Source organism: Nuphar pumila, unplaced genomic scaffold (assembly GCF_984573655.1).
Source record: "Nuphar pumila unplaced genomic scaffold, dmNupPumi1.hap1.1 HAP1_SCAFFOLD_211, whole genome shotgun sequence".
NCBI classification, from domain to species: Eukaryota; Viridiplantae; Streptophyta; class Magnoliopsida; order Nymphaeales; family Nymphaeaceae; genus Nuphar; species Nuphar pumila.
In genome coordinates, this window is record NW_028323221.1 from 15,919 (window position 1) to 39,908 (window position 23,990).

General features: G+C 52.4%; 1 protein-coding gene across 1 annotated transcript; it reads right to left on the reverse strand.

Annotated features, from left to right (window-relative positions):
• Positions 1–17,403: 17,403 nt before the first annotated feature.
• Positions 17,404–23,740, reverse strand: LOC149810776 (uncharacterized). The gene is made up of 7 exons (XM_089994132.1): positions 23,663–23,740; positions 21,492–21,527; positions 20,926–21,022; positions 20,337–20,441; positions 19,328–19,405; positions 18,095–18,190; positions 17,404–17,975 (listed from the first exon to the last, which is right to left on the reverse strand). Exons 1-7 carry the CDS (start codon positions 23,738–23,740, stop codon positions 17,788–17,790), a joined length of 678 nt encoding a protein of 225 aa, XP_089850258.1. The 3' UTR covers positions 17,404–17,787.
• Positions 23,741–23,990: the final 250 nt, after the last annotated feature.

Here is a 23,990-nt window from a genome sequence, read left to right on the forward strand (position 1 = left end):
TGAGTATAAATGTTTTACAAGTTTGCAGAACACTTGTATGCTTTCGCATGAAATTAAGTGATCGTGTATCTCAATGCTATGGTCAGCGAATCTCAGGCACAAGCATACAAGCACTCTTCTGAGTATCTCGAGATGTGTACACCACAATAGACCTGTGGTATCTGTAGGCTGTACAGCGATCCTCGAGAGACACGCACGGGCACCGTTGACGCCACATCTGTTGTATGACACTCCAATCGTGTGCAATCGGCATGCGTGCCCTCATCATCTTCCAGCTTGCACCCTTCACCGCCTGGGGTTCGGCCTTGGCTGCCAAAGATGGCGGGAACGTGAACAAGGGTCACATCCAACAGCATGCCGGGCCATCGCACTAACATCGCCAATGTGGCATACTAGATAAATATATTGCCAATTTCAAGAATGGGTACTGCTAAACCGCCCAGCTTAGCTCCGACACCAGGAACAAACTCTTCGCATGCAACGAACGACATCATTAATTTCTTTGGTCATAATTTACGTGTGCACGTCCCTTTGGACAATAGACGGCATGTCAGCCATGCATCAGGTGAAGAACGTGCTCGGAAACCCTTTGAAGGTGCGGTCATATTCAAGCGTGCATCTTCAGGGTTTCACATTGCCTGTTGTTGGAAGGACACACAAAACCTTCCTTGAAAGCTACTTAACTGGCACTGCATCGTTTTCTTTGTTTGATGAAAGAGGATTACCTCACATCAATCAAGCTCGCAAGCATGTACCCACTCCACCACGCATTGTCGACGAGTGGACAATGGTTGCTAGGTCGACACCACATACAAGGAGTTCGAAGTAGAAGAAAAACTGACAGCCGTGTGATCAGTACAAGCTCAAGTGCAGGGGTCGACCCCATCAAAGGTGGGGGCGTGGCAAGGACTCGACCACACATTTCGCTCGCATGGCGTCGAAAGGGCTGTATGGATGCTGGAAAGTATGTCTGTTGAGCTAAAATTGCTCTTGTAAACGCTTTCTCAAGTGGAATAGGAGTGGCAGCACTTCTGGAAGTTATCCTGTCCAAGTTTGCGCATCACCGAGGGGCGAATGCTCTAATATTACAGCGCCTATCAGGTTGGACGGGGTGCAGTTGCTGCATGGATCAACATATGCAGTGCCAATAATCACAGAATGCACATTTGCGGTACTTTGTGATGTTCAAGTTGAGGCAATCACCATTGACGGGTCAGCTTCGAGCTGGCCTACTCACCAGCATTGTGGTCATGCAGTGCTGCTGCAAGCACCCAACCACAGGCTACTTCCGAGACGGGTTTTGCAGGACCGGCCCCAACGACGTGGGTGCGCACGTCGTTTGCGCTCGAGTCACACAGGAGTTTCTGTCTTACACAAAAGCACGCGGCAATGATCTGCAAACAGCACACCCGCCACACTTCCCCGGCCTCAAACCAGGAGACAGGTGTGCAGCGCAGCACAAAGCGAATGAATCAATGGACCAGATTTTTCTAAGCTTGACATCCATAAGCATTTCGTATGGCATCGGGGCATGAGGCCGAAGCCTGTTGAGCACGCCCCTGTCGGCAGTGCGCGCCTGATGAGACATGGCGCGGTACCTGATCGGTTGAGTGCTGTACAGAGGGAAGGTGCAGATTGTTTCAGGCACGAGGCCAGAGCGCCATGGGTGCGGCCCCCTCGTCAACAATGGGGCATGATAAGGCGTGGCATGATAGCCGGTTGATTGGTTTAGGGGGCACGATGAGACGAAATCTTCTAGGGCACGTCCCTGTTGGCGCAGTTTGCGCCTTCTGAGGCATGGCGTCGTCCCCGATCGATTGATATCTTTATGCGCTCAGACTCTCTGGGGCGTACTGTAGTCTAGACAACAATTGGCAAAGTCACGCAAGGCAGCCGCTGAGGGTACCTATAGGTAGCATTATTTGTGATTTTTTCTATATATGTTTTGGATCAAGAGAATAGTAGATAGATATTTTCCGTCACGCAACGCAGCCTCATCCGGCCCATTGTTGTCTAGACTAACGGTCATCACGAGATCCGGTCGCTCGCGACGGGCGGCGTTGCCAACAGACGGCCATGGTTAATTTTGTGCCTAAAGGCCATCAAAGAATGACGTGTTACGTCAAGTTCGATTATAAACCTGACGCACACATTTTCATTCCATCAATCTCTTTGTCGTCACTTCGTCACGTCGCCCTTCCCTTGGCCTTGTGCTATGCAAAAGCAGCTCTGCCCGTTTACATAACACATACTCGGTTGACTAAGTATGTGATACTATTGCTGCCAGGACATGTGGTTGCCTGAGCAGTTGTCGAGCATAGAACCACAGGACATCTATGCTAGTGGCAAACAAGTCCTCGACAGCCACGCGATCTCAACTCTCGCAGTACACGTTCGTCAAGTTCAATTAGACTACGGCCTTTGAGCTCGCCTACACGTGCCTGTAACCCGTTTGTACGAACACATTTGGCAGGAATCAAGCAGGAATCACGCCGAGTCCCAGAACACGAAGCGATCGGCACCCTAATGCATGGGGGATGGGTGACGAGGCATATTTTGTTGGCATCCTTGGAATGGCCATCGCCATGTCTTGATGCTTAGTCTCTCGGCCCCCCTGGACATAAATAGTTCAATCAATCGAGAGCCGCGCAGTGTCCCCGTTGCCGTGAAGCACGGCGAGGGAGACGTACCCGGGGGACTTCGGCCTAAGGCCCAGGCTGATCGGCCTGGGGAACAGGCTGCAAGTGCCGCCACAACGCTCCCCAGAACACCCCATTTAGGACATGAGACCGGACCTCGGTTGTGCGAACTTCGCCTAGTTCCCGATTGGTTTTCTTTCTTTATTTCAACAGTCACAAGGCCTCGACTGCTTCGCGGTCTCAGCTCTCGCAGTATACTTCCATTTAGTTCGGTTGGACTACGCCTGTGAGCTCGCCTACGTCGTTTCCACTGTCATAGGGAATGCGTGAGGGCAGCGACTCGATTCAATGATTTGTGGTATGTGCAGGTGGTGTTTGTGTGCGTCGAGGTGGAGGGAAGCTTTGGACGCGGGAGTCGCCCCGCCTATCTACTTGGAGGGCTGCCACGAGAAGGCGTTGCAGTATGTCACACTCGAGCAGCTGCAGGAGTATGCTCTGCAAGGCTCCGAGGCGCTGGAGGGCGGGTCGGAGCCACAAACTGAGTTGTAGAGGCTGTTGCAAGGCATGCTGAGGATCAGCCGGCCGCAGCCTATTTGCTGGACCGGTCTGGTTACGCCTCTCAATTGAAAGGCGTGAGCCACTCCTTGCCAGGAGCGGAAGCGACTACCCATACAACTGCAAACGTTCGCCCTGCAACATTGCACTAGACGGGTAACCCGCAAATAGCTGGTAGTTACTGGTCTCATAGTCTACAGCCGTGTTAAACGAGCGCGGCGATGGAAAACATGGGGAAATCACAACACGGAAATGGGCTAGGAAGGAGTGACTGGGCGCCGAAGTCCGGCCAGACCGTGTGATTTGCGGACTAGATGCTGATGATGTATCTTGTTACAGCACTACCGCATCCACATGGACATTAGCAACTCCAAGAACTCCTCGGGAATCAGATGCCCGGAAATTCGTGAGTTTGGGTGACAGAATTAGGTGGTGGAACTCAAGCTGGCGAGGCGATTCCCTGCAAGTGAGGACCCGGTGCAGCAGCCAGCAAGCACTGCATTTGCAGCGCCGTCCTCGTTCACAGATATCCATGTACCTGCCAAGCAGCACAACACTGCATTTTATGCTGCAAATGTGTGGCTTCTTGGGCCCTGTGATACATTTGTGCTGTCAACCAGCCTTCGGCTAGCGTATTTTGTTCATTTATGTTAGGTTGGGTTATAAAATCAGGCAGCCTATGGAGCTTGCTAGTTGACCTGGTGTTTTTACTGTTTGGCAGCTGATCTTAGTTGGACGTGTCACCGTTGTGTTAGGAAATTCCTTTTACATAGATCTGTGTTTGGATGCAGAATCGGGCATACATCCGTGAACCCGTCAAATCAAGCAGGATGACAAGGTAACATGGCCATGCACTTTTGTTTTGTAGCGGTACCATGCTCACGCCTTACCATCCCTGCACAGGAATGCCAGGAAAGGCCGTAATCTAGGAAATTGCGTAGCTTTGATGAGTTGCACAAGAGAGTGGGGGCAGCTCTTTTATGGATAATGTCTTCAGGCGATGATGTTGCCGCAATGATCCAGTTCATCACTTCACCGATACTGGAGCGGTCGGTTGCTTGCTGCCTTGGTCATATTGGCACTCATTGCAATCGGTACCACTGTCGTATGCGTGTTGTCCAATCATTAGTTCCGGAAATGTTCGTATGGCTTGTCTGGCCACCCTCATCAATGTCCAACACGGTGAACCAGCCAATCTTCTCACGAAAGGAGAAGTCTGCTTTGAATTGTGTGTAAAGCCACCACGGAATTTGTCAACACAGCACTGGGTACAGCGCTAGCTGCAGCCTTTGTTTGTCATTGCTAGCTGCGGCCTTTGTTTGTCACTGACCCTAAAAATACAAGCACAAGGGTGGTCACGGGCACGCTTCGGGCTCACCGCCAAGTTTACATAGAGATATGTTGAAATTGCAGGTTCTTATCTAGGAGCAATACCCAAAGCTGACGTCACGCTTCCAAAAGAGCTAGCCTGCTTGTTGGTATTGTTACGGTATACAAAACGGCCTCTTCTGGAAGAGATCTCGTATTTCTGCTCCAGAGACTACCTAGAGGAGCACGCCGGATGATGTCCTTAACACACAGCAGACGCAGGACATGCATTCATATGAAAACTCTTTCAGACAATGATGTTCGACAAACCAAGGTTTCATGACATCATCTTAACAAACAGCAAAAGGAAAAAAAGTGAGTGACCCCCCTCCCATTCGCAAATCTCCACATCAAGCACCTCATTAAGCATCTCCAGCATCAAGCACCCAATAAACCTCATGTTCTCTACACGTATACGTATTGTGGCACAAGTCTAGAGTTTCAACGTCCTGTCCGACCATCGGCAGAATGCGAAAGTAGGCTCAGAGGCTCCCCCACGTCGTGCCAAACATCATATACCAAGGCCGTCGCGAGAATGATCCAGTGCAACCTCCAAGTCGCTGCGAGGCAGAAACCTCTGGCGGCCCCGTGCCTCCAACAGGACCGCGGCAGCCTCGTCATGCCCATATAGAAGCTCCTGAAGGGCGCGTTTGCGACCAGGCGTAGCATACTTTGTCTCCCCAGCAAAGAGCTGCAAAGACGCAAGCATAGCCTCGTTCAGTGGCCATGACACATGAGCTGGCACCGCAAGGCTGCAGTTGCTTGCGCTTGCAAAAGCAGAGCTGTCCAGCGCGGCACGGGAGTATGTGAGGCTGATCAAGCATGGGCCCACCTTCTCCGGTGCTCGCCTAATCATTTGCAGGTTGCTTCCATGGCCAGCCGCAGCGGCCCATAGGTGTGCAAGCGCTTTGTCGGCTTCACGCTGAGAGAGTAGCAGTACGTCGCCATTGCCAAAGAGGCAGAAGAAGCTCAGAGGGCGCAAGTACTCGTTGAGCACGCCAGAGTCCGTTGCCGTAAGGGAATTCCTCGTGCAGTGCACCAGGGTTCATACTGTATGCAAAGTCTGTTAACAGTATTGGGTTTGCGCGTGCAATCACATTTTATGTGCATGTGATGTAACGCCCAAAACACCGCAACTTCATGATGAAATAGGTACCCTGGCACCTGAACGTCTTCGCACGCAAGAGGACGACATTGTCCTGCCGGCACAGCCAGTGACTGTGCGTCTCTCGCAAGCGGATTGGCAAGTCAGGGCACCAGGTCTGCTGCTCCCTAGAGTCAAGGAGCTGAAGGGTCTTGCCGGCCTCATTGACCTCAAGGACGAGGAGGCCCGCATCAGGGAGCGCCTGGAACTGGTAGTACTTCCCGTTTATGGGACGAATGGTCTCCAGCAAGCCACCGGCGACTGTCGTGACCCCAAAACGCGCATCGCCAAAGTAGCGGGTGTACTGAGGGTGGCCTGTCACAGACGCCGGCAGGCGGCCTGGCGTTTCGCCATTCAGCAGCGCGACGCCATTCAGGAGGTTGACGCTGTACAGGTTGCCGTCGGCCGGCGACGATTCAAAGCAGCCTGCTGCTCCGGGCACAGGCTGCCAGACCGCTGACGATGGGACGCGTTGGAGGACACTCGCGACTGCTGCCGTCAGAATCGTGGGCGCTCGCTTGACGGCAGGAAGGATCTGTGCAGCGTGGGCGGCCAGCGCGGCGTGGCAACGGTGTGGCTTTGAGTCCGGCGAGTTTCCCCTGGCGGAGGCAATCGTGGCACGCAAGCACGAAGTTGAGGCAAATGAGCGCGACATCACTCTCGTCAAGGACGGCCCCTCCTGTGCAGCCTGCGCCATAGCACGCCACGCTCGATATCAAAAGCTGGCACTGGATGGCTTGCAGCTCTTCTCTTTGCGCGGCGTTCCTGATTGCCAGATCTGCGCGCTCGTTCTTCTTCTGCTGTGCCCACGCCGTGGCCAAGCGCGCAAACTGCCGTACCACGTCCTGGCAGCGAGGGAACCACTGTGACGCGAAAGCAGCCACCTCTGCCAACAGCTGCACAGACTCGTGCTGACGCGGGGTGTGCTCCAGCTCGTTTGCGTGGCATTGCAGCTCGGCATGCAGGACAGGCAGGACGCAACTCAGCATGTCTGTGCGCCAGATCAGCTGTGGTGCGTCTTTGTTGGAGGGCTCCCCACATGATATAGCGCCATGCGCAGTAAGGTCGATACAGCAGGGTGGTCGAACGGTACGAGGCGGTCGTGCAGAAGTGCACAAATTCTGCGGAGCTGCTGGTTTGGGTATGCCCGCAGCGAGCCAAAAGCCAGGAATTCAGGCTTGTCGAGCCAGTCTGGTTTGATGTCTTGCAATGCGATCGGCTCGTTGCTCGCATCGGTGCGAGAACCGTGCTGCGGAAGGGTCCATTGCAATGCGGCGTGCTTGACAGAAAGATGTTCTGTGCGGTCGAGCACAATCCACTCGTGAGGCAGAATCTTGAACGGGTCAAAGAAGCCATCGAATGCGTCGCTCCGCCACCCTGCCATGCTGTGTGCGGCAGCATGTTGTCAGGATGCCAAACTCCATGCGACGGGTCCGTGCACTGCATGACTTGTGTAGGCCTCACATCCATCGGTGGGACCCCACCTGAAGAACAGAAGCACCTTCCGTGGCGTGGTCTGTGCTAGGGCTGTGGTATATGCAACTCTGGTGCTCGTTGTAGTATGCCCCCCAGCTGGTCCCCGATTCGTGAGCCTGCACTGCCTCCTTGGCTTCATCGCTCCGTGGGATGAGCATCTGCTGCGCCATAAAGCTCATTCGCGAGAGCTGGCGGAAGATGGGTGGCATGTGCAAGAAGAACAGTAGCCAAAGCGCCAGCCCCTCGCTGGCTGGTAGCGGCTGGAGGACCGGCGCTGGAGCCTTCCTTGCCTCGACCTGCTTCCGCTCAAGAGAAGCCACTGTGTCAATTGCAGTACTCACCGACAATTGGAGCGTAAACACGCGGCTGGATGCACTCACGTAATTTGCATCGTTTGATCTGTCAGATCAGGGCCACTCACGGATGACATCCCAGCGACTGGCATTCTCGCATCGAGCCTGCCACAGATCAGTCTCCAACTGATCTCCTCTTGCAGACGGCGCACGAGCGTCTGCTTGCGACAAACCTCTACCCAGTGCCCATTCTTACACGCATCAGCACTCCGCTGCTCCTGCTGCCAGGTCTTGAGCAGCGAGGCATCATCGCGAGCGTACTGCTCAGCCAGAGCGAACGTGGCGCCGTACTCGCGTTGTGTGCAAAACACAGTGCGCCCTGCCTCACTGCTGTAGCTTCGCAGGTACTGCGTGACGCTGAGCAACGCATCGCTTGCCAACTTGTCGGCGAGCACCATGTGCTGCAGATCCCTCAACGCGGTGCTACGTCGTACTCCCTGAGTGGGACCCACCAGAACATGTCGCTGCAGGCATGATGCAGATGCCACCCACACCACCAGCGTCTCACGGCTGCGCAGCTCCACAGTTCTAAGCCTGCTCGGATAACCCATTTTCCCGTGTAATTTCGGTTTACAAATTGCGATTGCAATCGCTGCAATTGATACCGGTCGATTCCGCACGCAACGTCGGCTCAACCACCTACCGCCCCTCTGCCTTGGACCACACCCACCAGGCGATTCAGGCCAGAACCTGAGCATGGTTGTCTCGTTAACAAATAGATATAGCAGTGATACAGCTGGGCTAGACAGAAAGCTGCAGCTGTCTAGAACAAAGTGCGTTTGATTCCACCCGTACCTCGTTAACCCGGCGGTTCGAGAAAGAGCATGCAGCCACGAAGATGTTACACGCATAGATGGGAGCCTTTGTCACGAGTATAACGATGTCATCACACATGTGTGTGGTTTTGTACTTCCATGCTTGAAAGTAAAAAGAGTAGCAACTTTCTTGCTGCAGTCGCGTCTCGAAGATGACGGAACTCCAAATCATGTCACCTTCTGTCATCTATCTCCGGAACGCTGATATCCGGAACGCTGAGACTCCGCCTGGGTTCACTTACTGCAGCTTCGCGTTATCAACCTCAACCACGAAGCATGCGGTTCTCTTCTCGCCGCATCAGTGCGCGCCTTCAGAAAAAATGGCGTGGCTTCTTATTGATTTTCTTTGAGTAATTTCTGGAGACTACAAGGTCATTGACCCGGGAATAGAGGGCGTAAGTACGCCGGGGTCGTGCCACTGAACAATATAACGTTGAAGCAAACTATTGGGCTAGGACTGGAGGCATTCAAATGTGGTGTACCTCGCTGGCGCATGTCTCATGATGGGACAGTGAGGCATGCTTTGTGGCGGAGGGGGTCAGACATTGCGCGATCCCCGATTGTTTGTTTCCCGGTCTTTCGATTTCGATCACAGAAGGGACACTACAAGAATCATGCCACCCGATGGTGTCCATGCACTAACATGACGCTAGTGATCTAGGAAATTCTTACAGTGGCTGGAGGGGGGGTTACCCAATAATACCATCAGATACGCATACAGGGGATCCAGACATGGCCCAATTCCTGATTGATTGTCTTTTATCACAAACCACGTGTGTGCACGGAGGAGACATGTTAGGTCAGGCATTGGTGATTCAGGCTGGCTCACTTTGAGTGTAATACACTTGAGTGATGGCCAGGTGTTGCACAGAGGCATTTCCATGATGTGCACACATATGTACGTAAATCGTCCTCCTAGCATGGGTTTCTTGCGGCAAGATTGTAGAGGTTCAAATTATTGTTGGTGTATTACACCAGAGCTGCCCCCAGTGGGCGGCACATCCTTGTATAACAAATTCATCTTCTCCACCAACTCTGTTTCCCGGGGGGCAATGCCCTCTCATGCAGAGGGGCACATGGACGGAAAACAGGTCCGATTGTCTAGAGGCGTGAATATTAAGATTATCGGGAAAGGATCACCCACAATTCTCACCGCAAACGACGCCAAGGCGACTCAACAGAAGATCCACCTCTCGGAGAGATCTCGAGTCTCCTCTAGAAAATGCAAGACAGTATTGCAATGACACAGGGCAACCACTGCAGCACATAGGGGTTAGTTGCATTAACAAAGCAGCTCAGCTCAAAAGAATGGGCATAGGACCGGCAGCAGTGACCATGATGCAGGGGCGAGCCCATGCAAGTACTAGCCGCGCTTTGCGGAGTGAATTTCATGGAACATTTCAGCTATATTTCAACTATATTTGAGGACTCCATTGTTTGGCACATTTCAGTGACTCCCAGGCAGTACCTGGACTTGCCAATGCCCATGTGGGAGCGCTAACGTGATGTTCCAGAAAGACATGATCATCATGGCTTGCTCGTGCACTGTATTAGTAGGAGTGTCATGCCGTAGTGGATGAGTCACGGCCTCTGCTGCGCAAAACCATGAGGAACAGTGTGCATAGCTCTTGCAGGTTGCCCACAACATTCCCAGCTGCTGACAAACGCATGCGCTCCTCGGCAATGTCCCAGCCACCCTGACGCAGCTCCTGCACAGCAGCTCTGCAACAGCACACGCCGGAACATCAGCCTCAGCTGGGCTTGGCAAAGTCCCCAAAATGAGTACAGGCTACAGACAATCAAAATCAAAGGTGAGCTAGAATTATGCCGGGTCCCATTTGATGACTCAAGCGCTGTCACATGAGGCCTGCTCAGAGAACTGCAGTCTCATGCCATGGGTTTCAAAAGCAGAGAATGCTTGGTGAGGCATTGGTGGCGACAACGACGCCGATGCGATGTCGCCGATGTTGATGTGGAGGCATTCACAGCCACAGAGAGGTTATTCCAGTGCTCTCAGACGGACGCAGCGTTTATCAGACAATTACCTAGCGTCAGGTCACAAGGTCGCAAGTCAGGTCATACGATTCTCTCTGAATGAGAGCGCCCTGGAATTGCATGGCATACAGAGTGATGACAAGAGACTCGGCCTGTGCAGAAGCGTATCTTTGGTACGTAAATGCTGATTTCATCGAATCATAGTTGAGGTGCCGATCCAACAAATGGCGGCCACCATACGCTTTTGTCCGCCCCACGAGAGACAGCAAAGGAACCCGAACCCGATAACACCCTCGCTGTATCAACCAGCCTATAGATGATGATGATGAGGTATCTGCTGACAACACTACTCAGCATCGGCTTATGTAGGGGCAATGCTATCATATACCGTCGTTCTCTTCAAGTTTTAGCTCGTGCCAGCGGCCGCAGCGTTTATGACAGGCTTGCTTCTTCCGACCGCTGACGTTCAATGAGCTGTACCACTTCAAATGTGCTGTCGTTGTTTCTTGTTGTCTATTTCTTGCCATTATCTATGTGGTGTAATGATGAGGTATCTGTTGACAACACTACCATCACCTATGTGATGTAATGATTTATCTTTTTACAGCACTACCAACACTACCGCATCCACATGGACACTGGCAACTCCAAGAAATACTTGGGAATCATTGCTATCATTACCATCACCTGAGGCTAGCGTGCCTGGACCAGCCTGACCTACCATAGCCTGACCTGACCTAGATAGACATAGATACCGAAAAATACCGTTGTGCATCTCACTTTTGGTGCGACAAAGTGAACTTCCCCCAGGCAGCTCGCACCCATGCATCGTCACCCGCCATGCCAGCCATGACGAGGAGCACGACGAACGTCGCAGCAAAGTACATCTGAAGAAGCCGCCACATGCGGTCCACCATCTCGCGGCCCCAGTCTGCAGTGCTCCCATCCGGCAAGGAAACCAAGACTCCCGCTCGGCAGTTGCTCGGCAAGTCCGCCACGACAGCGCTCCCGTTGGGGCGTTGCTGACTCGCCTTGCTGCGGGCCTTGCGCCTAGTTCTGTGAGCTATCACATACCCGCTGCCGGCCTGAGCTATCTTGTCTGCTGGCCTTCGTGGTATCGCACTGCCAGTCATGTCGTTGTCAGGGCTGTTGGAGCTACTTGGGTATAGGCAGTTGAAGGCATTTTCGTGTGGCCTGGGTGCTTGGATCTCTTAGGAATGGTCCGAGACGCAGTACGCGTGGTAATAGAGGCATAGGCCGATTGCTCCCTGGGTATGGCGGTGGTTCCTGCACATGCCGCGCGGAAATCAAGGAGCACAATTGACATTTTGCCAAACATGTGATACGCTGGTGCAGATGGCTGCAATGGCATGCAATTTGCATAGGGATGCAACCTTATTGGATGATGAACCAGCATATACGGCAGTTGCATCATGGGAAGGACCTGCTCGGAGAGTGCACTTGTAGTGATACATGCTTGAATGTCCAGTTTCAACCAGAGGTAGCTTCTTTTCAAGAAACACCGCTACTCACAAGCAAAGCACAGAAATGCACAAATTATGGATAGAGACGGGGGGCACACCACATTCGGCAAAGCACAGGAGCAGACAGTACCAGTGAGGTGCTTTAAGGGGCCGCCTCGGACTGACAGCTACAGAGCTGGCTTATCTGCGCAATGCAGTACTTGCTCTGTGATTTCTGCTGGTAACAAATTTGGATGCAATACTGCTTAAAAAGCATTACCAGTCGGAGCAGATTCCCGGGCACTTGCTCTACGATCACCGCGTATCACACTGGTGCACACAGCCTCAGATTCATGATACAACAGGACAGCGAACCGCACCTAGTTCAACCGCCCCATAAGGAGCTGCTTTGATCGTGTGAACCTTGTTTGTTGGCCGTCGGCGGACACCTTTGATCGATTTGGCGACCTGAAACAGTGTTATGTCGCCTGCGCCCCTTGCAGCCATCGGCTCGCCAGACAGAGCCCCTTTCTCAGGAGCAGCAGCCTTGGACAACTGACTAGAAGCACACAAAAGATGAGCTGACTCCTCGTCGTGCAGCGCGCCCTCAGCAGCTGCGTGTGTACGGTTGTTGCAAGCTGAGAACGCTGCCGCTTCGGGTGGGGAGGATGACGAGGCGGAAACGCAGGAATGGACCTCAAGACCACCGGCTGTGGAGCCCTCGCTCGAGAGAGAGGGGAATCTGCAGTCGACAGCAAGGGCAGCGATTATTCCAGGAACGTTGTCCGGCGAAAGTGGAGCATGACATAGCTCCTGGAACGCTGACTTGGAACTTTCGGACCGAGCGCATGGCTGATGAAAGCTAGACTCTGTGTGGTGTCCCGGGCACGAACCAGCGCATGATTTAGGACGGATTGCGCGATCCCCATTTGCTCCGTCTCCCTGTACAATCATGGAGGAGCTGTTGTGATGAAAGTGGCAATGCAGGTTTGCGTTGTGGCTTGTGGTGGTGTGGGGGGGGCGCTCTTGGGGCAAAGCCGGAGTGATGTGGCTGCATTTCTGGTGAGCTCCGGATTGCGCTTGGTGCTCTTTTGGAAGGAGGAGAGAGGCGGGTAAGGGCGCACGCCATGCCGAGTGCATCGAATGTACGCTGTGATCTGAGTCATGCTCAGAGGTCGCAAGGCACGGCCAGTCTTGCACGGGGTCTGCTGCGGGAGCAGACGGCTGTGTCCGTTGCGACAAGCGTGAGTGCGCGGGCGACACTGGCAGGGTGTCAACTGCACTGCTTTTCCCTGAATGCGATCCCAGTAGAGCGCTCCTCTCTGCGGATGTGAAAGTTTTGGGATGAGTCGCGAAGGTGGGGGAGCTATCTGTGTCGTGGGTGAGCAATGTGGAGAGGATGTGGGCAGGCCCACATGGCGTTGCTGACACTGCCACCTCCAGCGCGGCAGAGCTTGGGGAGCTATCTATGGCGTGACATGCCTCTCTGATGCTGCATGCGGCTTGAAGGGAAAGCATGTGGTCAGACGACGGCGGAGCTGAAAGGTCAGAAGAAATTTGGAATCTGGAAATAGGGTGTTGAGCAGTGGTGGCCGGACTTGACGCAACGGTTGTGGGCTCGGTGGTCGAGTCTGGCCTTTGTGGGCTGACTAGTGGTGGGGTTGGGAGTGAGAAGAAAGACGCGTGACCGGACGAGTCGGGGCCAGGGCCTTCGCAGGCATCACAAGCCTGCAATCGGGCGCGCTGTGAACGTGTCAGCAGCCCCTGAGTTGGAGGAGGTTGGTGCGAGTCACGGCCGGTGCCGATGCTTGCGGAGCACTGAATCAGTGCTACAGCAGCCTCGCCAGCATCGCGGCTCACAAACGCTTCATGCAGCTTGCGCTCTATTTCCACCGTGCTGCGAGTCAGATCCTCGTCATCCTCGCCCGAGAGGAGGACGCTAGAATTGCTGCACACCTCACACTGCACGATGACGGAGGGGCTACGAGTCAGGGAGGCTGCTCGATGGGGGGCCCAATGAGCGGACCCGCCGAGCCTTGCTCTGGTGCCAACGCAAGCTGAATAACGAGATCTTCGCTCAGGCAATGGGAAGGGCCCGATGCATCGCAGACGTGTTCCAACCTGTCTGACGCCTCCCCTAGCGGTGCGGCAGTCCCGAGCTCGCAGACGAGCCCCCCAGCTGTCCGACGCCCTCTCTAACGATGTCGCAGTTCCGAGCTCGATCTTCCCAGCAGACACCTGCGGAACCGCTCCGATTAGGAACAGCAATATCCTCCGGTGATCAATCCAAATCCATGAGCTTCAAATGTGACAGCGAAGCCAGCACCAGCACCAAAAATCACTTGCAGGAACCGCAAATACTTTGTTATACAGGTACATCGTCGGCATCAGCATCACATAGACAGGGGCAAGAACTGCACAGCGCAGGCCGAAAAAGCAATCAAGCCCTGACTTTGGCAATGGAACAGCACATTGATCGTCAGCGACGGGACAGATATACCATTGGCATCTATGCAAAGGTGACCCGGGCTCAGCGTATCTGCGTTCAATTGGCATGTGTGGGCGCACCGAAAAGACCTTTTGCGGTGGAGGGGAAGGCATGCTTGTTTGCTTATAAGGGACGTGTGAAGGGTGGTGCACCGCGAATCAATGCCGGGCGTGTGGATCGGTATGTACTGTTGTTGAGTGCGGCGTGTCTTCGCAGTGAGGAGGTCGCTTCATTGACCATGCCCGTGCAGACATCCGGCTCTCCAGGTGTAGGGTCGTGTCCTGAGATAGCAGCCGTTGTCGAAGGGGGAGCCCCCGACTGCAGGTTTGCGGCGATAGTTTTGCGCTTAAAGAATGTCCGGGACACGCGGCTTGGCGGTGCGCAGACTTTGTGAACTTCCAGCGACTTTTTCTGGCTGGTGGTCACTGGCGCTTTGGGGGCGAGGTGAGTGTAGTGCCTCACAAGTTTTGGCACTGTGCCTGCTGGTATCTTTGCAGTGGTATTTGGCAGGAGGGAGGATGGCTGGGTCCCAGGGCGCTTGATATTGGGCTTTGTCCGCGCTGGAGTGGATGGCAACTTTGTTGGGTGGTGAATGGTCTCGGCAACTTCCATGCCGCCGCCCCTCCTCTTGGCCGCCGCCTGACATCGAGCTACCGTCCCGTTAAGGGAGCCTTGTCAGGATAATATTCGCCGAAACTCGCATGCGCGTTGACAGCGAGCTGCTTTCTCCTGGTGGCACCACGCCGTGGCACGTACGCGGTTTCGCGACGATGCTGTTGAGGTTGGCATGAAGTACTTCGGTTTCTGGCATGTTACCGAGTTCACGGTTTCAGCGAGGATGGAATAACACTGCCTCTCATGTCGGCTGCGCAGCTGCAAGCAGTGCCTCTCTTGATAACTGGCCGATTCTCAACGAGCCTGCAAAGCTCCTCTTGTAAGTTCGTGCAAGCTGAATGTACCGGGGCAGTTTATGCGACTACCCTCAGAATAATACTGAAAATATATACCCATCATGAGTCAATATTGCTGCATGTTTGAGCCACTGCGTACTTGAAGGATGTCGTAACTGCACATCATCGTCGCGCACCAACCAGATAGGGATGCTGCCATTTCCGCAAGAGCCCCAAAGACCTATCCACATCCATGTGAATAATGTTCGAAAGTCATTTCAAAAGCATATGTGTCATTTTCAGTTCTGTTCTATGCCGTGGTTCTAAAACATCAGTCATCAGCTCATGTATCTCTTTGCATCCCTGCGTCCCAAGCAGTCACCACGATGAAAAAAGCCAGTTAATCATCTTGACATACATAGTACACAATTGAGATCCTCCACTGCTTCGTCATCTCTTGAAACGGCTCCCCATGATAAATGGTGTTACCTTTTTGCGCGACAGCGCAGAGGAGGTGTTGGTAATCGTCTGCCAAGACTTTGCGTAGATTTGTCGCTGGAAGTGCACTGAGAGCCCGTGAATCCGACATGCTGCGCCTTCGCGGCTCAAACTTGCACACGGCAAGACAGATGTAGAAGTGGGAAGTTGCACATCGGCATCTACTTACACATCAGGCAAGCGTCGCTGCAAATCACAGAAAGATGCGCACGTACTCATATGAATCCCCGCAATCATGTACCCGAGATGCTCGCCATGTACTCCGGGACATTTTGAGGACACATGGCGATTCACCTCTTGGAAGACTAACATGCAAGCAACCCTTTGTGCATAATTGCACATCAAGCAAGCACTATTAGTATTCAGTGTCGTGTCTTGACATTTCCTGGTCAACATGACTCAAGTTATGATGACAGCTTATGGATCGCCTTTGGCACACCATGAATGGATCGATGATCGCTTGTCAGTGATGTCAGCAAACCCTGGCTCTCCACAATGCCATCACGTCGAGTGTCGAGTGCGATACCAATTAAAAGGGAACACCATGTTGCCGATGGCATGTTATTATGGACATGATCACTCAGTCCTTTGCCCTTGTGTTGTCAAGTCTCAACTCTCTTAGATATTTATATCTCTTGCGCACGAGTCGCATTCTCAAATCGATCACGGAACAACGCTCACGCCTAGCGAGTCCCCATGACAAGAAAACAAAATCCAAAGAAGACGCTTGAGAATTCCACAATCTTTTATTGATTCCGCTTTGGTGACTATCTCAAAGAACCTGGCACGTGAGCTAGCGTACGGCATGTGAAGGCCGTTGACCGATCAGAAGTGCACGCAGCTTTGCAAGGGGCTTCGTCAAGCTGGACGTCCTCCATCCTCGGCAGCATCTTGCACGGGTGAGCCAGAACGGCGGAAGTTTCCCCATGCCGTCGACGAGCTCCGGAAGGTTGCCAAAGCAAGCGCCTGTGCGTTGCGCACTCAATGGTTCCCAATTTGTACTTGAAGTTGCCAATAACCATGTGGACTTTGTCCATGCATGCCCTGGTTCACGTCCCTTCCCTTTACCCACTAGACGTCCTTTCCGCAGCCTTACCCCAAAACATGCTGAAACAGCATGCCCCGCGCACATGAAGGCAGCAACAGCATCAGCCCAAACCCCAAATGCCTTTCACATGCGTCCCTGACTGAAACCATGAACCTGTTCCTTGAACTTTGTTCTCCAGTCAGACCTATTCCGTCCCTAAACCCGCATACGACCGGTTCAAAGCTCGAAATGGCCGTGTCCCAGGTACCTTGTCGTTCCTGTTGCCACAATCGTACTGAAGAATTCGGGCCCGCCGGCCAAATTCCGACCAGCCAAGCAGCCAGCCAGGCAACCTCACCTTTCCATGCTTCATAGAAAGGACTACTGTACAGGCCATGGCCATTTGCATGATTCCCGATTGATTGATTTGTTTGGTTGCTCATGTTCACATTTGCAGACTCCAAGAGACGGCTTGGATGTTCCATTTGAAGGTCGAAGAGCAGAACGGGTTCTTACAACTGTACCACACTATAACGGAAACCTTGATATTGCTGTCGTGCAATGGGACCAAGCAGCTGAACTGTCACTGTCAGGAGAAGAACCCCTATTCTGAAATAGTCTGGATGATTTGACTGCCTCCAGACATCCCTCTCGGGACCGAACCACCGACCCTGGACCTCCCATGCTGACTATCTGGCAATATCAAGGCTGACTCATCTGCGTCTGAGCGATGTCTTCACATAACAATGGATTCACTATACTTCTTTGGTAAACTTCATTTACAAGGTCATGTTGTGTAGTGCACCTATGGCGTACCAAGGTTTATGAGTGGTACACGACGTTGCTCGTGTACCATCTCTTGGTACTGCCGTGGTGAACCTTGGTGCATGCGTGGTACCCTTATGGTCCAGTCCCCGTTTCTCATAGTCCGGACTAATCTTGCTTGTCTCCAGGGCTTGAACAGAACAAAACAAGTACGCCAGTCCTAAAAGGGCGGCGTTGACAACGGGCGAGACAGCCAGAGCTGATCTCGCGCCTAAGCGGAGGGATGCAGCATCCCCCAAGTTCTCCAGGGCTCAATCGCTCGAGTTGAATGCTGGCAGTGGGGAGGTCATGTTGTAGGGTGCACTGTCAAACTGTTCCAGCGCGTTGAGCCGTCTGCTCCCAAGCCTTTTCACACGGTGGCGGTAATCGTATACCTCCCCAACTGACGAAGGATAGCACACGGCGAGCAACCGGCAGGTTTCTAATGTCTCGCCTTTGCCTGCATGCAGTGAAACAATCAATAATCCAAGTGTGCGGTTCAAAGCACATCGATCCTTCGTGTTGTCACAAGCTAGGCAGAGCAAGAAGCATTCGGGGTTTGCAATGGTAGGAACGCACAGCTTTGCAAGTTTCTAAAGTCGCAGGCGACTTCCTTAACGCGGTTGTCCATGCCAAAGGCCACGAATGGTTGAAAGTGTGGACACTTTGAGACTTCTGCACGGCACCCCACAGTAACTCATCATCCACAGGCAACAAGCATGTAGAATCGCTCAAGAGCAAGTCAATTGCATAAGCACAGAGGGCTGCCGTGGCCTCGGGTTACCCTGCACAGGATGCCAATTGTACTACAAGAGATTGAACAAAGCCTCGGCCACATGCCATCCGACTGATGATGATGCATCTTCTTTCAACAGTACCATGTCCACATGGGTGTTAGCAACTCCACGAACTTCAAGGGAATCGGTGCTACCGTCGCCATTACCAAGGCAAGCGTACCTGGACCAGCCTGACTTACCATAGCCTGACCTGACATGTCAACACCTAAACTGCCAGCACAAAATTTCCCCGCAGAACAGCACGTTTGGGGCAGCGTTTCCGCTCGCAGTCTGCCGCTGTTTTCCAACGCCACACCCATAGGACTTCGCAAAAAGATCACACACACCTTGGTGCCTGCCTTCTCAGTGCACAGGCCCATAAAACGTCAATTGTTGCAATCCAAGATCTCCGTACAAGAAGCCATATCATGCATCTGCAGCGCTCTCAAGCCTCGTGCAAACATCCTTTAGCCTCAAAACTGGCCATACGGCGATCCCACCATTCAGCAGGCAGTGATTTTCGGCAGCCGTACTTGAAAGCGAGGCCTCGCAAACATCTTTCATTTCCCCTCTCATGCTGAGTTCCGGGTCCTTGGTCGGATTGACCATTTGGCTATTCAAACTTATCATAGGAAACTATATGTATGTCAGGCTTTTCATACAGGGGACATGGCATGATTCCCGATTGATTTATTTCTTTGTTTGATACCTTCCAAAATCCCGATGTGTGGCATAAAGGACTACACACGCAATGTTTTGCGAGTCGGAATAGTAATTCTTTACTGCAGGTTCTGTGGATATACGTCAAGCGTCTACCATGTTCATTACCAGTCTGCGCTGCAGACTCTGCAGTGTTGCTGTCATCACCCTATCTGTCTATCAGTACTTCATAACCGTTGACCGGTAATCTTTGGCATGATGACGATGTATCTTCTTCAACACTACCGCATCCACATGGACATTGGAGACTCCAAGAACTACGGGCATCAACCGGGTAATTAATTGCTGCTATCCAGAAACTGGGAAGGGAGCGCACTAGCGGAGTCCATGCATTGTGAGTATCCATGAGAACATCTCATCCATATCAGTCCCTTTCTTGCAGGGCAACTCTTACCTGCATACATCAAAGATCATGCGAATGCCAGGAAGTGCTGTGGCAACAGGTCAGTGGCGACGTAAAACTGGACTTGAACTATGTCAAAGATACTAACATGCAGGTGCACAACTGATGTACGATTCAGAATGGCATTTGACAACCTGTGATAGCGTTACATGTTCTTCAAGGCTGGACAAGGGTAATGCTATCGCGATGTGTAGCATACATGGGACTGGTTGCAGGAAGCGGAAGGTATGATGCCATCGGGACTGCGTGATCAATGTTGAATAGTATGCCTACATGTGGGCATGAGAGGAGCTCCATGGCTCCAGCCCACGAGACAGAGTGCGTTTTGATGCGACCCGACGCTCGGACAGCTGGACAACAACTTGAGCATATGTTGCTCACTCGACTTGCACACATTCCACCATAAGAAACATTCACAGGCTACGAGATGAACTACTTAAAAAGGATGTCACATTCCAAATCAAGTATCTGGTGTTGGCATGTCGATAGGACGCCATGTATGGAAAGTGGACTCTGTGCACATGACGCCTTTTCGTCGCGGATCAACCCCAGGAATCACAAAATTAGAAAAATGTATCAATCAAGATTCACTGCATGTCCTTGCCGGTCACTGATCACATGGTTCTGATGAGCTGCAAGAGCAACTTTCAGCCCTTGATCGCCAACAAGCAAGTCCATGCTACCATACTGTGCAGATCATGCCTGCGAAGGACCGACACATCATTACATGGCCGCTGAACATTGCTTGGGCGGCTGCAACTATTTGAACCTGTGTGTATGGTGTTGTGAAGGCTGCCTGATGAGCCATGGACTGCAAGCATGCCAGATGCAGGCTTCATATAGTCCATATTCAACAGATTGCAAATGCGTCCTTCCTGGATAGCATCCCCGTTCGGTGAATAGCGAGGATCGGGGTGCGCACTAGGATTGTAGCAAGTGTTGTTTTGCGTCTGGAACCAAGCACCAAGACCACAAGGATTGGTGGAGCCACTTGGAGACACTGGGGTGGTCTCGCCGCGCCACTTGGCTGCACGCATCATCCACTGTCACAGGTCATCAATCCGCAGATCTGCCAGATTCAGTGTATGGTTTCAAACCTGGCCAGGATACATCACGTCTCTCATTTTCTCCTGCATAAATGACGGCAAGCGCAGTTCCCAAATATCTATAAGTCAAACGTTTCAAATGACGGGGGCGGGGCGTTTCCATAGAGACAAGATATCAGCAGGAGTTGATCTGATAACATCTTTCTATCGGTTCCTATTCGTCTGATCTGAATTCACTTGCGTTGAGGCCTCAAGGCAAAAACATCCGTGTGCTCATATTGATCTTGAGTGACCCAATCCTGGCCACCAATTTGCTCCCGAGGCTGTCAGTCGCCTGCCAATGCGGTTGTGTGCCACTTCAACACAAACAGTTGAACAGTGATTCGATGATTCGATGATAAAAGCATTAACAACTAGTGATGAAAGAGTAACGCCGCGCCACAGCCAGTCGAAGTAAGATCGTACTTGTGCTGCCAGGCCTGAGCCATATCGCAGCGGATGGCACGACCTTCAGGACCAACGTCCAGCAGGCGAGGATGAACACCACTTTCAAATTCAGCATCTGCAAAATGCACAACAACTGAATAGAGCATCGTCGTCCCAGGCGGCGCCTGTTTCCCCCGTGGTTCCAAACAATCAGCGGGACTTTCGCCAGTTCCGAAAGAACTACAGAACTTCAGTATACCTGGCAACAAGTGCCTAGCTTCCCCGATGCGTCAATCAGTAGTGGCCACGGAACGAGAGTTGCAGCTACAATATAATCCGCCAACGATGGGATGTGGTCCGTGGAAGAGTATGCAATGCATCATCCTTCAAAGGCTTGGCGAAGCGCAATTGCTGCTGGCAGCGTGCGTCATGAGTCCTGAGCGTTGACATCCGAGGTCGGTGGTATTTGATAGAAGAGGAGGTTTTCGACCCAAATATCACAGGTTGAAGCTTTCGTAGCTGTACACTCGCTTCTGTACTGCGAATGCGTTTGCACGACGACACTTCAAAGTCAACAACTTGATATCGTGAGTGGCAGGTCGCACCTTTGTTGCCTGCTGAACAAAGCCCAATCCGTAATGCTGAAGAGTTTCAATGCAAATGATCAGGAGAGAGTGAGAGCCAGCGAAGATGGGGCATCTCGTGATCGGATGCTCGTGCTCGTGTTCGTGCATTTTGAGCTGTATCGTGACGAGGCTGGATCCGTGGCGGGAATGACTCCTCCGAAAGAGCCAAGCTGGGCCCTTATGTGCCCTCATTGTGCCTGCTTGATTCATGAATCCATACAATTAAAACCTCGAGTTTGTCCCTCTCAGTAAAACTGCAAGCTGTGATGAGCGTTTGGGGGATGCCCACAGGTTGTATTCATTGCACCGTGGGTTGTCATTTCTTGTGGCTTAATACAGATCACTTCCTACAAGTGGTTGGAGGTCTTGGATAACAAAGCGGTACATTGGCAGCTTCATTGAAATTTCTGTAGAGATCCAAGTAAGGCTCCGCACCCCCGGGGCCCCCACCCGGAAGTGTCTGAAAAGTTCATATTTGGAAAATACTACACATCCACGTAGTCAACTGCCTCCTAACCACTTTCACATGATGCAGCAGCGGTGGAAAAGAAATCGGACAAGGTGTGAAGAATTAAACCAAGCGCTCATCAGGTTTCCCGCCAATGGTCAATCGACGTCGCAGGCCCTTCCAACAAGCCTGCACAAAGGGCTCCCCCTTCATGCTTGGGTCCAGGCAGGTGCACCAATGAAAAATAAAAAAACACGCCAACATCTGCACACAACGGCGTTCAACAGGCAAGAAGCCGTGTTTGCAAAGAAGGAAGAAAGAAGGGAAGATGAAAACCAGTCCCTAGAGACAGATCTGGCTGGAGTGCGACAAAGTTTAGGTAACTAGGGGAGGCCTTCATGCGGTGAAAGACGGCATTGGCGGAGGGAGCATGCATGATTCTTGCTTTATTAGTTACATCCCGCATGTTCAGCTCTGTGATTACGATCATTATGAAGAAAAGGAATGAAAATCTATCGAGGACCAAACCAGCTCCACGCAAACGAGCACTACGCAGTGCTCGCAGACGTAGATGCCTATGGCAGCATACCCAAAGGGCTTCGGTCTCAAGTCCATACCATGAGACTTAGGGTCTCTAGGCAGAGCTGAGTACACGGGAAGAAGGGGCCCAGCCATGAAGTGCACACAGAATGCCCAATTCGATTGCCCATTTCTGGTTGGTTCTTGTCAGCTGCTGCTGATCACTTTTATGGGCTGGCGTACTTCTTTCACTTTGTGGCTTATCTCCTTTCTTGCAAGGTACACGCAAGTCTACCACTGGACATATTCTTGCTGCACATGGCATCCAAATTGATTGTTGCTGGCTTTGAAAACAGGTAGGCCGTGGTTCACGGCGGAGGGGAGATGGCGTGACTCCCCATTCATCGATTTATGTCAGGCCCTGACCTCAATTGAGGTCTGAGAGACATGTATTTAAAAAAATTATATCAATCGGGGATCAGGCCAGGTCCCGGGCGCCGCAACACACAACGGTGGACACGTACCCTATGGGGCTTCAGCCTATTCATCAGTACTTTGCCATATGAAACACTTCGTGACACGCGGTAGGTCAGGGCGTACGATGACCCTCGACCCATGGCCGGAAGGTAGACCAGGGGTCCAGGTTTTTAAGGGGGGTACCCGGTGTGGGGTCGAAGTTTGGCCAAAATCGACCCAACCCCCCCTTAGGGTTGGGACACCCCTGGTCTAGAATGAAGTATCTCATGATAACGAAGGTCATCAAAGCCGCATCCAGTCACTATTGCAACAAAATGCTTGGACCTTGCATGTGTTTCGTTGTCTACTTCACTCCATGGTTATTGTGGGGCCATTCAGCTGAGGTAGGTATGTCGGAAACTCAAATTGACGTCTAATGGATGTCCGAACTGGATCCGGTTGAAGGGGGTGAGGGGTTGAGGGTCCCCAGTTGGGGTCGCCCGACCCAAGCACCCTCACTCTCCCGATTTTTCCATCGGAGCGTCTCAAGGGTCAGGGGTTAAAGTGCCTCTTTGAGGCACCTTCATAGCACCCCGGGGGGAGCCATGACCTACCGCGTGTCACAAAGTGTGTTCATATGGAATGTGTTTTTATGATACCCATCACCATTGTATTTAAAAAAGGGAATGCTTTGCAAAATCCACCACATTGGGTTTAAGGCCAGAACCTGGTGCGTCATCTGGGATCTGTGCTCCAAGGGCGCTAGCGCCGCTCGCCTCGATGGCACAGTCTTTGAGTTCCCCATTGCTTCCCCATTATGCAAGGGGTCGCCCAGGGTTTCCATACGTCATGTATTTTATCCAACATCATGATCGACTATCTCATCGCAATCCCAAGACAACCCCAATGGCGTCACATTTCTGTCCTCGTATGCCGACCTGGTCGTGAAAGGCTTTGAAGCCAAATTTGCATATGACATCAGCTCCATCTTTACAGCCCGCGTAGGCCTGCAACGCATCATCAGCATCTGTGCATCCCATCTTTCCCTGTGGAAA